Here is an 11,847-nt window from a genome sequence, read left to right as displayed (position 1 = left end):
TAGTTTTCCCATCTCCAACCACATTGAACACAAATAAGTCTCCTATGGCGCATCTGTTATCAAGACAGAACTTTCTCCAGCCTCTTCTGATGTAATACATGCCGTCTGATTCGCTAAATCGTAAACTCACAGTCCATGAATTTCCCTATTTGTTCACAAGTATTATCTCTTGGCATTGTTTGTTCAAAGCAGTAGAAGTCGTAGCTTCCACAGGAAGATACTGCAAACACAGAACAGATCAAACCATATATTTGACTAACTAAATATGGTCTATACGTATGAAAATTGACTCACAAGTTTGTCTTCTTTTAGATTTGAAGCAGTGACCTCAGCCAAAAAACAGTAGTCGAATGAGAAAGAAGGAGCATCATCCGCGTCAGCTTCTTCCTTAATGATGTGAGGATGTGTATACTGAATCTCACAACATCTAGGACCAAAAGGAGTGACATGAAACACCATGTCTCCTTCGTGTTTGAAGACGATTTAGTATACACATAGAAATTTGAACCGAACAAGGATGTTTTTTTTACCAACTAAACAATCATACAATCAAAACGAAACAATCACACAAGCTACAACGAAACAATCATACAATCGAACCATAGAAAGTTTTTGAAATCTATACGAACTATCATAAATTACCGAACCCTAGAATCTATACAATTGTTCTCAAACCAATGAATCTATATTTTTTTGCCATCGAATCTATCAAACAACATCGGATAAATACCATTTTATTCGTCGAATTTCGACAAAACCCTAAAAAAAATTTTGAAATCAGATCGGACTTGAAAAGCAAACCTTGTTTTTTTTTTTGTTGTTGGGACGATTCTCAAAGGTTTTGGAGAGGATTGGTTCTCGTCTTATTGGAACGGAAGCGAACCGATGTGGATTGAGCTTTGGAGGAGTATCGGGGGATCAAACGACGCCGGAAGCTGCGACCTCGCCAAGGGAGATAAAGAGATCTCCCACTCCAGTGAAAGAGAGAAGACGCAGGGTTGGCTTTCGATTTGAAGAGATGGATTTGGAGATCAAGGCTTCGCCATCGCCTTCGCCATCGCCATCAAGCTTTTGATTTTTTTTTTTTTGACTTCGATTTCGGAATTCTCGAGGAGAACAACAGCCGAACAACACCGATTCCATCGCCCACTCCCGTGCTGCCACGTCGCCTACAGGACGAGCCCGAACAGCCTTTACTAAAGGCCCGTCCCACTCTCTTTTAATTTCTTTTTCATTTATTATCGACCCATTTAAAACTATGGGACGGGCCTAAGGGCCCCCGATACCGATGGTCTTATAGTCGTCTTATTCTTCTCGTTTTGGGCCATAGGTAGGTCTTTCCTATTTCCTTTTTTCTAATATATCTACTAGTGATTGGGATTCATACGGGCCCCCTAACCCGTGTGTTCGGCTCGGCCCCTTTCCATTTTTTTCTTTTCCCAAATATTTTGTGACTTCCAAATAAAATTTTCCCAAAATAGTTTGCTTAGAGCATCTCCAACTCTACTCCAAAACCCACTTCAAACTCCATTTTGCAGTAAAATCATCTCCAACCCCACTCCAAAACCCACTCCAAAATGGAGTAATAGACATGATTACTCCAAATATGGAGTAAACCAACTCATTACTCCAAAATAGAGTTTAACTTTTTTATTTATAAAATGGTCTTCCACATTTAAATATTTTCATTTTCAGTAAAATTGTTATAAATAAGTATATTAATATTATTTTACTATATATATTATAAAATTTACTGTCAACATTTCTTAATTATATATATAGCCATCTAATGAACTATTTTATGCAACAAAATATATATAATATAAAACATAACAGATCATACATATAAAAAATAAAAGATAAGCACCATACAAAAGAAATAACATAAAATAAATCTTACAACAAAGATAATTGCTTAATAATCTGATAAATCACCTCCGGATCCATTAAAGTTATTAAACTGGTCCACTATAGTGCAAACTATTCAAGAGCCAGTAGGTCGAAAGAAAAAAATATTTTGCTATGCAACAAGAAGCATGTAGGAAAGATGTAGAAAGCGCATTTGGAGTTCTCCAGTCTCGGTTCGCTATTGTGAAAGGACCTGTTCGTTTCTGGAAAAAAAATGTACTCCATGATATTATGACTACATGTATCATCTTACATAACATGATAATCGATGATGAACGTGATCTCGAGGCGCCAATTGAAGTTGAAAGAGAAGTTCCGTTTCCAGAAGTTGAAATTGTAGGAAATAATAATGCGAGATTCCAAGAGTTTCTTTCCCGTTTCAGAAAAATCAAAGATAAAGAAGCTCATTTTTTACTTCGAAATGCATTAATTGATCATTTGTGGGAAAATTATACTAATTCTAATGAATAATTTAAGTTGATGTATTATTGTGTTTAAGCTATGTAATGTAATTTTTAATGTAATAAATGTTTTCTTTATAAACCTTGTCGAGTATTTTTATAATAAAAAATTAATTGTGATTAATATTGTATTTAGTATAATTATTACAATCTGAAAATAGATTGTTTTGCAAATAGTATAAATGAAAGGTGATATTACTAATTTTTAAATAAATATAAAATATAAAATATTAGGAATATTCTATTTTGGAGTGGAAAATGGAGTAATACATTGGAGTAAAACTTAACTCTATTTTGGAGTTACTCCATTTTGGAATAGAAAATGGAGTAATACATCGGAGATGCTCTTAACCCATCACTTTCTTTTTTATTTTGGGTTTAAATAGTTCGACTTGGTTAAAATCTTTTAATGATGCTAAATCTTATATTTTCTGAATTTTAAAATATTCAATATAAAATAAAATTTGATGTATTTGCTTATCTATACTATTAAAAATGCATTACTTTATGAATGGATACATATATAGAATTTTTTTTAACTTCCACTACACATAAATTTATATTAACAATTAGTTTTATTTTGTAAATATTTTGCAAATATTAATATATAAATGGCGTATATACATTTTTCTATAAAATTGTACTCAATGTATGCTTTAATATTTCTCATGTTTAAGTTCTGATAAAATTATACCATTTAAATAACAAACATTCAGACCTCTTTGTTTGTATATGTTAAATCTAATATGTGTAAATATTATCAATGTCTGAAAGTCTTGTTATTTTAAATTCAATACTATTTTTTTTCTTTATTTTTAAATTTTAGAGAAAACTATAAAACATTATGTTAATTCATATATAATATTTATATTTTTGTAAGTTTACCTTATTTGACATTTGTTACTATTTTATTTTAAAATAAACAATTTTTGATAATATTGATTTTTTAAAAATAGGAAATTAAAATATGATGCGTTATAGTATGATTAGCGGTCTTAAATCCTATGTAGGTACTCTCAATGACATATAACTTTAAATTATATATATATATATATATATATTTTTTTTGGTAATACTGACATTTCAAAAATTATGTGTTTAAATTTATACAGTTCTAATTGTTTGAAAATCTTGTTTTTTTTTAATTAAATAATATTTCTGTTATTTATTTGTTAATTTTACAAAAATTATAATATTTACAGCTTTCAAATTTGAACAATTTATGTTTCTCCACTATACACATTTCACAGGTTTAGAAATATATAGAGTACAGAAATTCTAGTAGTATTTTAAGGGTACTACTTTATGAGACGTCAAAAAGTGGAAACTTGATTTTGATTTTGAGACTAGGTGTCTTCATGCACCATGTGCAGTAAAAAAATTTAAAATATTTATTGACAGATAAATATAAATTATATTTTAAAATAAAATTTTATTAATATTGTTAATTTTCTTTTTCGTATCAATATTTTAATATAAGTTTGATTTAATTAAACATAAAAATTATATTTAAGAATATGCATGTATATATTTGAAATTATAATCTTAGATAGATTTTCTATCTATTTATTTTAATTAAATATATTAAATAAATTTGTAAAAGTTGCATAATTACCAAAAATTAAAATTAAACAATATTAACAAAATTTGTAGATATGTAAGAAAATAATTATTTTACGATTAAATTTTTATAATTTTCTAAACAAAATGTATACATTTTTGAAAATTTTAGTAATAAAATTGTATAATTTAAAAATATATAATTAAATTCTATTTCGAAATTTATAATGCCATAGTTGAATATATTTATTTTAATGATGATTTATGAGTTATTTCCATATTCTAAAAAAATTTCTAAAAATATAAATTGACATTAAATGTAATATATGAGTTATTACCATATTTTAAAAAGTTTACCAAAAATATAGATTAACATTAAATGCAATTGTCCATGTCATATTAAAATATAAGACATGTCATCAATTTCAGTAGCCATGTCATATTTGTTTTGTGTACTGTAATTGATTGTAAAAAAGACATGCGGCAAAATCACTTCGCAAATATAGTGCATGGGATTGTTTCATTTCCCTTTTGGTAATCTTGAGATTTGTTTCTGGTGTTGCAGGTTCACGGTGAACCCAAAGCGCAGGATAAGGCAGCACAACGGAGAGATCACAAGTGGTGCATATAGAACCAAGAAGAAACGTCCTTGGGAAATGGTCCTCTGTATCTATGGTTTCCCCACTAAAGTCTCTGCCCTTCAGGTCCCTTTTCTTTTCCTTAACATCTTATCCTCCAAAGCTCCACCCTTTAGATAATCCTCCTGGCTAAAGCTCAAGTTGTTGTGGCCTCTCCTTCTTTTACCTCTTTGAAATGGGTAAAGCTTAAAAATGTTTTCTTTAATGTGTTGGGAACCTCTTTACAGTTTGAGTGGGCTTGGCAGTATCCGAGAGAATCACTTGCAGTGAGAGAAGCTGCTGCCTCTTTCAAATCCATCTCTGGACTTGCTAGCAACACCAAGCTTGCTTACACTATACTCTCTCTTCCTATTTGGAATAGGTAATGAAAAAGGCTTCATTGCTGTTTCTTATGTACTTCACATTCTTCTTACCGATCATAACTTGTATATCTTTCTTCTGTGACCAGTTTAAACCTGACAGTCAACTATTTCTCATCAAAGTATGCACACTTTGTTGGGGAAAGCGGACACGAGGCGCAGCGGAATGTAGCAATCGTGTTTCCCCTGACTTTGTGAGAATCTGAGAGAAAAATACTTCGACGATAGCATGATATAATATAAGCAATAACTAAATGAGACAAGCACTTTTTACGTGGAAAACCTCCTCGATGTGAGAAGGAAAAACCACGGGACCGTAGTCCACTCAACAATCCACTATATAAATGTATGTGAGTACAACCACGTCCTCACTGTTCAACAACCTGAACAGAACAGAGACTCAAGCTACAAAGAGTTATCTCCAACACAAGAACAACAACAACAAGAGAGCAACACAAAGCTTCAAAACCAGCAGAAACCAAACGACCTCAGCTCACAAGGATTCCGGCAACCAGAGACTAATCCCACCGTACAAATCCAAGATAAACCAGTCAACAACACCTCTGACAAATTTCAGCTCAATCAGAGAAGATCTTACCGTCGGATTTACCAAACACTCAAGACAGCACTGCTGAAGAACTGTGACGACCAGCTTCACTAAAACCCAGACAACAGAAGATCCAACCGTTGAAATCTAAATCCCTTCGGTGAACCTTTAACTCACTGACTGAAGAAGCTTCCCACAATATATCAGCCCGATCAGGATCCGTTTGACCCTCCAAATCTACCTTGACAAACCCAGACGAAATTCTGCCTCATTCCCTATTTTCTCTCTTTTGTCCATTTTTTGATTCTTGTAAGTCTCTGCATAAAAAATTAGGCCAAGAGACTATATATATGTGTCTCACTAACCCTAAGAACCTCCAAAGCCCAATACTAATCTCATGGACTAATACCAATGGCCCAACTTCCAAGTTTGGTTATCACCAACCTAACTCAATGGGTTTCCTCCATCTAGAAGGAACCCAACACACCTTGGCGGTATTTCTCCTAGTTTGCCTCCACATATGGAAGTCCATGTTTGTCCTATGGATGATCTTCCGTGTTTCACAAAAGAAGACGACAATTCTCAAGAAGAAGATGGTGAGAGTCCGGGTAGTAATGAAAAAGAGGATGTTGGTGATAGTAGCAACCAAAACCAGCCTGGGAATCCAATTTCAACCTACTTGGATGACCCACATCTTAAGAAAGCGAAAGGACCTGAAACTGTACTTGATGACAGATTAGCAAACTTCACTGGTTTTGGTTTATTAGATGATAGTGATGAAGATGAAGTGCCATATAGCACTGTAGGATCCTTTGAAGCTGTGGAGAAAGAACCGGAGATTGTATTTAATGACAGGTTAGCAAGCTTCACTGGGTTTGGTTAGAAAAGATTGTTGAAGATAAAGTATCACAGTGTAGTACTATGGAGAAAGACTGTTGGAGAAGAAGCAACTTTGTCACATCGAGCACCGAAGTTGAAGTGATAGATCTGATGACTCCATCACCGACATGCAGAGCTGGATCGTCTATGAAGAGGCCGAGAGTTTCCGAGTTTATAGATTTGACAAAGTCTCCTAATTTCATAGAGTTGTAAAGTAATAATAATACACGAGTTGTGTGTAAAACGAAATAAACTTTGTTGTAATTTTCAAGAGTGTGAAATTGATGAGATCTGGTGTGCGTGCGTGCCCACATGTTCTCGATATTGACTTAGATTTGTGTGCAGCCATGCATGTTAAGACGTGGGGAGACTAGAAAAAACGAAACACACGAACAAAAGTTTTGTAGTTACGGTCAACGTGTAAAATTATGAACTGGTTAATGCATTTAATTTGAGTTCTTGATTAAGCGGAAACATCATGCACGTGCAGCCACATGCTCAATATACATTCAGCAACTCTTTCTTCTTTTGTAACCCTTATGTAGTAGATTTTCTTTCTACAATTTGACATTTTGCACATAAAGTAGCAAATAACACGTGAAGACCTTTGACCAGAGAAAGTATGTATGAAAAAGTTTGGTTTCTCCTATTATAACACACAAAACTAGAGTTTGATCCGCATGATAGTGTTAATTTTTACTTTTTTTTATAGATTATTTAATGATATTTCTAAACACATAAGTTATTTATATATTTTTAGATTCCTACAGATCTATTTATAATATACAAACAAAGTTTAATTTAAATCCAAAAATTTGATATCCAAAAAACCCGATCCGTACCCTAACGAGTGGGTTAAAAGTTAATCATTGGCTTAAATGGTTCTATCCAATGAAGAAGTCCAAAATGATGGCTGGTTTTGCCGGATCTAGTTTCTAGAGTGTAACCCACGCTCCAGATGAGCACGTATAAGCGTTAGCTGACTTAGACCATCTCCAATAGTTTACTTTTTTCAAAATAGAATAATTTTATAATAGAATTTATTTATACTTTAATGATATTCTATTTTATAATGAAAAATAGAGTGATGAATAAAAATAAAATAACTATTCTATTTAAAGAATATACCCATTTTTTTAATTTTATTTTAGGTGAAAATAGAGTACGGGTGGAAATACCCGTTATGTTCGGTTGGTTTGAATCTAATCGAATCAGTACGGCTCAATATTGAGTTGCACCCCGTGTACAACGATCGATGCAAACCAACTTTCTTTCAAGTTATTATTAACAAACCACAAACTTTAATATTTATGAATTGTATTGATGGTTGGGTCGATCTTATTGGAATTGAAATGTGTTTAATATCTTATGGTCAGATTTGAAAAAAAACTTAGTGAACATATTTAGTAAATTCTAAACCCAAAAATTAATTTACTGTAATGATTTATGGTCTTCGGAAGTATGTGTTCATTCCTTATACATATTTTAGGTAAATAATAATAACCTCTTGCAAATCTCGAGCATACTCAGAATTTGATAATCAATATCTTATCGTACAAGAGTAAGACACTAATAAGAGTTTTTTAATCACCGAGATGATATAAGTCTATAATTCTATAGTGTTTTTTTTTATTACAATAAATTTGAATTAGTTAAAGAATGACCATTAAATTCACCCTAATGACTTCTTTTATTAAGAAGGTCTATTTCCTCCATTTCTCCTCTTCTTCTTCGTTTCTCCTCCTCCTCCTCCATTGACGCTCTCAAGAACACACTCATAATTAGCATGGTTGCATGTCCAGAGACAGGTAAATTTAATCACCATGTATCATATCGCTTTTTAATTTTTATATATCTTGGTAAAGTTATTAATCTATTGATGATCTTGAATTGATTGTAAACAGCAGGGAAGGATTTGGAGATTACTACAAGATCGTGAAGAAGGTAAAGAAAGATCCAACCTTCGAAAAGACGATGGATCATGCCGTGATGGGAATCAGGAGACACGTGGCGGTGCCTCCGGGGACAACGTTGAACACCGTGACTCCGTGCGCCGCTTGTAAGCTACTCCGTCGTCGTTGCGCGGAGGAGTGCCCTTTCTCGCCCTACTTCTCGCCTCACGAACCCCACAAGTTCGCCGCCGTTCATAAAGTCTTCGGTGCCAGTAACGTCTCCAAGATGCTTCTGGTACTTTACCTACCGTATACGTCTACACTAATGATTTAATATCTTCTTAATATTTTCTTACTACGATTATTCTTTGGATTCATATCAGTTAAACAAAAACGTATTATAGATGATTACTGGGGATATAGTTGAAGGGATCTACCATTTTATTGTTTGACTTTTCAAATCTATTGCATCGAAATAATATTTACCATTCAGATAATTTTCTTAATCCCCAGGTGGTTTATCTAATTAACTGAAGTAGAAACTCTATCATTATATTAACATATTTAGATAAAATGAGAATTAGGTATTTGTTAGCATCTCTTTTTCCTACAACTCATGCATGCATATCACTACATGTTAAAACTGGATTATGGTAGCAACAACATTAGTATAAAGTATAAACCAGTATCAATTACATATTTTGTATTTTTCCTTAGAATATTATCGCAACTTCACTAACAAACTCTAATTTTTTGAATCAACTTGGCATTTTGAATAGTTAAACGAAATTTATTATTAGTAAAGTTCCTCTCTACCGAATCTAGTGAGCATTTGGTTTTCTAATATCAATAGGTGGTTGCAACCGTTGCAATTTGTAAATATAGCAAGTCAAACATTTGTAGTGTAGGAAGCTAACTATTGTGTTATGTATATACTAACTAATGAAATAAACATCTAACACACAAAAAATTGCCGTTTTGCGTAAAAATAAAATTTACTGGTTATATTGTGAATGTGGCTATAAAATATATTGACTAAAATGTTGCAGGAAGTGGGTGAAAGTCAGAGAGGGGACGCCGCAAACAGTTTAGTCTACGAAGCAAACTTAAGACTGAGAGATCCAATCTACGGTTGCATGGGAGCAATCTCCGCTCTTCAACACCACATCCAATCTCTCCAGTCCGAACTCACGGCTGTCCGTACAGACATCCTTCGCCACAAATACCGAGAGGCCGCCACAATCACTTCCCTTCAAAACAACAACAACAACTTCAACGATACTACAACCACATCAGTGTCCGATCATGCTGCTCTAGCTGCGGCCATTCTGCTCCCACCACCACTGCCACCGCCTCATCCGCCACGACCACCAAGGTTGTTGTCGTCTCAGGCGGCTCCACCGGTTTCTTTGCCCTCTCCGTCGATGATGGTATCGTCTTCTTCGTCTTCTAATTCATCTGCTGCCAATTCTATGTATAATTCCCCTCCGTCTTCGGCCGCTGGATGCAGTAATTCTCTGTCCAGTGACAACAATGTTCATTACTTCGATTAATCAGAATTATGTTCTTACTTACCCCGGTCCTTTTAAGGTAAAAGTTCGAATGTTGATCCATGTTGAGAATACGGCGTGAGTTTTTGTTTTGCTTTTATTTCATGTAGATTAAAAGTTGCATTACGTACATTCACTTTTGCTTTGATGGCCCGTAATTTATAACTTATCAGACGATTAAATAATATCTTACTTATTTCGTTTTGCTCAGTCATTTTGTTTCTGTCAATATCTCACGGTTTTGTTTTCTACAAATTACTCATAGCCTGATTTTGCGCCGTTAGATATATAATCTATACATCAATTTGCAAATTCTTTGAAACGTTACCATAAATGAGTGTGATGCAAGCAAGACACGTACAAGACTTTGTACTCTAAGTTCATCTGTAAAAACTTACAATGAAATAGATATGCATTTTGATGTATAACTTCACATTTCTTACTGTTAGGTTGTATGGAATCCAAGGGTGGCATACGGAGCTCAATTACTGATGTTATTATAATAGTCTTTTCATAAACAATATTCATCCACGAGAAAAATTCAACCCTCATGCACACGGTAACTACATTATGTATGACTTTATTAAATTTTAAACATATTTATACATGTGACTTAAAATTTCAAATAGATTTAATAGTTATTTATTAAACCTTGGTCAAGTTGTCTAATTTAATGTTTATTAATTTTTTTAAAACTAAAAATTTTGAATTTTGAATTACAGTAGAATCGATTTGTCAACAACTATGCAAATTAGTTGATATGAATTTTATAAGAGATTTTTAACATGGTAAAAAAAATCGTTTATATGTGAATTTTCACAGAACGGTTCAAAATGATACAATCAAATATGAATTTTTGTATTAAAAATAAAATTATAAAGTTGTCTATTAGATTACATTTTTGGTAGGAGGTGACATTTGCTTTCGCGTTAGATGTAAGGTTTGCTTCGTGGATTCCTTTTTTTTATACCATGCTTAACTAGTTTCAAAACATAGATCGAGAAGAGAACAAATAATAGATCTACATCATTTAAATTAATATAAATCCACATCAACCACGACAAAATTTACAGGGAACAAAGAACCAGAGATAAAGTCTTGGTAAATTGAAGTATTAATTTATCTGAGACTCGAGCACATAAGTTATGAGCTTATTAAATCACGTATACTACTATTTTGTTAGATTAACAGTAAATGAAGGCGTTGACTAATATATAAATTAAGCAACGAGCTTTCCCAGGTACTGATTCAAATTTTTTAATTAATCAACAAATTTTTAATGTGGTTCAGTCTATTAGTTAAGGGAATTAATTGATCAATTAAATTAATGACAACCGTAGGAGAATCTATTTATATCTCTAACAGAGTTCCAGAGGCATCACATGACGCAGTTACATAAACTACTAGTACTATAGTACTACTACTATCTGATGTTTGATTACGCAGAGCCCCACAAACTTATGTTTGATTACGCATAGCCCACAATCTTTCGTCTGTACAGTTAAATTTTCGTTTTTAGAGTTAAATTTTCGTTTTAAAATAATTTTTTTTAAAAAATTTCAATGTAAAATTTATTAATTTTATATTCTAATTTATTTTGTTATTGGTTGAAATATGATTATATGTATTGGTAATGATATTTTTTTTTTTTTTTTTTTTTTTTTTTTTTGACAACGATGATATTTTTATTTAGTAAATATACTAAATTAAATGTTTTTTAATCTATGTGTCCAAATCTAAATTATTAAAATAAAACAGAGAGTGTAGTAATAGTTACATTAATGTCTTCTTAATCCCGGGCATTACCTAAAGGCTTATATAGCTCATGTTTTGCCTAGCAACACACACAATAGCTTTGAATAATTCTCTCCCCCGTTTCAAATTGTTAAAATGTTATCCTACAGATATACCAACACTAATATCAAACACTGTTCCATTTTTTGAAAGATGAACAGTGGGAGTAGTAAAGATGTTTATCATATATGTAGTGTAGATAAAATTAGTGGTCATGGGTTAATCTGTTCTTAGATGAACTATTCATCATAGATTAATC

The 11,847-nt window shown here is 32.6% G+C and overlaps 2 protein-coding genes and 1 pseudogene across 3 annotated transcripts; all 3 read left to right on the top strand.

Annotated features, from left to right (window-relative positions):
* The first annotated feature begins 4,407 nt into the window (after positions 1-4,407).
* LOC106363304 (structure-specific endonuclease subunit SLX1-like) lies at positions 4,408-5,124 on the top strand. The gene is made up of 4 exons (XM_048756021.1): positions 4,408-4,412; positions 4,495-4,633; positions 4,795-4,928; positions 5,016-5,124. Exons 1-4 carry the CDS (start codon positions 4,408-4,410, stop codon positions 5,122-5,124), a joined length of 387 nt encoding a protein of 128 aa, XP_048611978.1.
* Positions 5,125-5,924: 800 nt separating this feature from the next.
* Positions 5,925-6,641, top strand: LOC125575229 (annotated as a pseudogene).
* Positions 6,642-8,029: 1,388 nt separating this feature from the next.
* On the top strand, positions 8,030-10,004 carry LOC106364736 (LOB domain-containing protein 13-like). Of its 2 annotated transcripts, none has more exons than XM_013804253.3 (3): positions 8,030-8,160; positions 8,257-8,539; positions 9,294-10,004. In XM_013804253.3, the coding sequence occupies exons 1-3, from the start codon at positions 8,147-8,149 to the stop codon at positions 9,795-9,797; spliced, it is 801 nt and encodes a 266-aa protein (XP_013659707.1). In that variant the 5' UTR covers positions 8,030-8,146; the 3' UTR covers positions 9,798-10,004. The 2 variants fall into 2 exon arrangements, with proteins under 2 accessions (XP_013659707.1, XP_013659709.1); XM_013804255.3 differs by having other exon boundaries at positions 8,037-8,160; positions 8,260-8,539.
* Positions 10,005-11,847: the final 1,843 nt, after the last annotated feature.

This window comes from Brassica napus, chromosome C4 (assembly GCF_020379485.1).
Source record: "Brassica napus cultivar Da-Ae chromosome C4, Da-Ae, whole genome shotgun sequence".
Classification (NCBI taxonomy): Eukaryota; Viridiplantae; Streptophyta; class Magnoliopsida; order Brassicales; family Brassicaceae; genus Brassica; species Brassica napus.
This window is presented reverse-complemented; position numbering and strand designations above follow the sequence as displayed.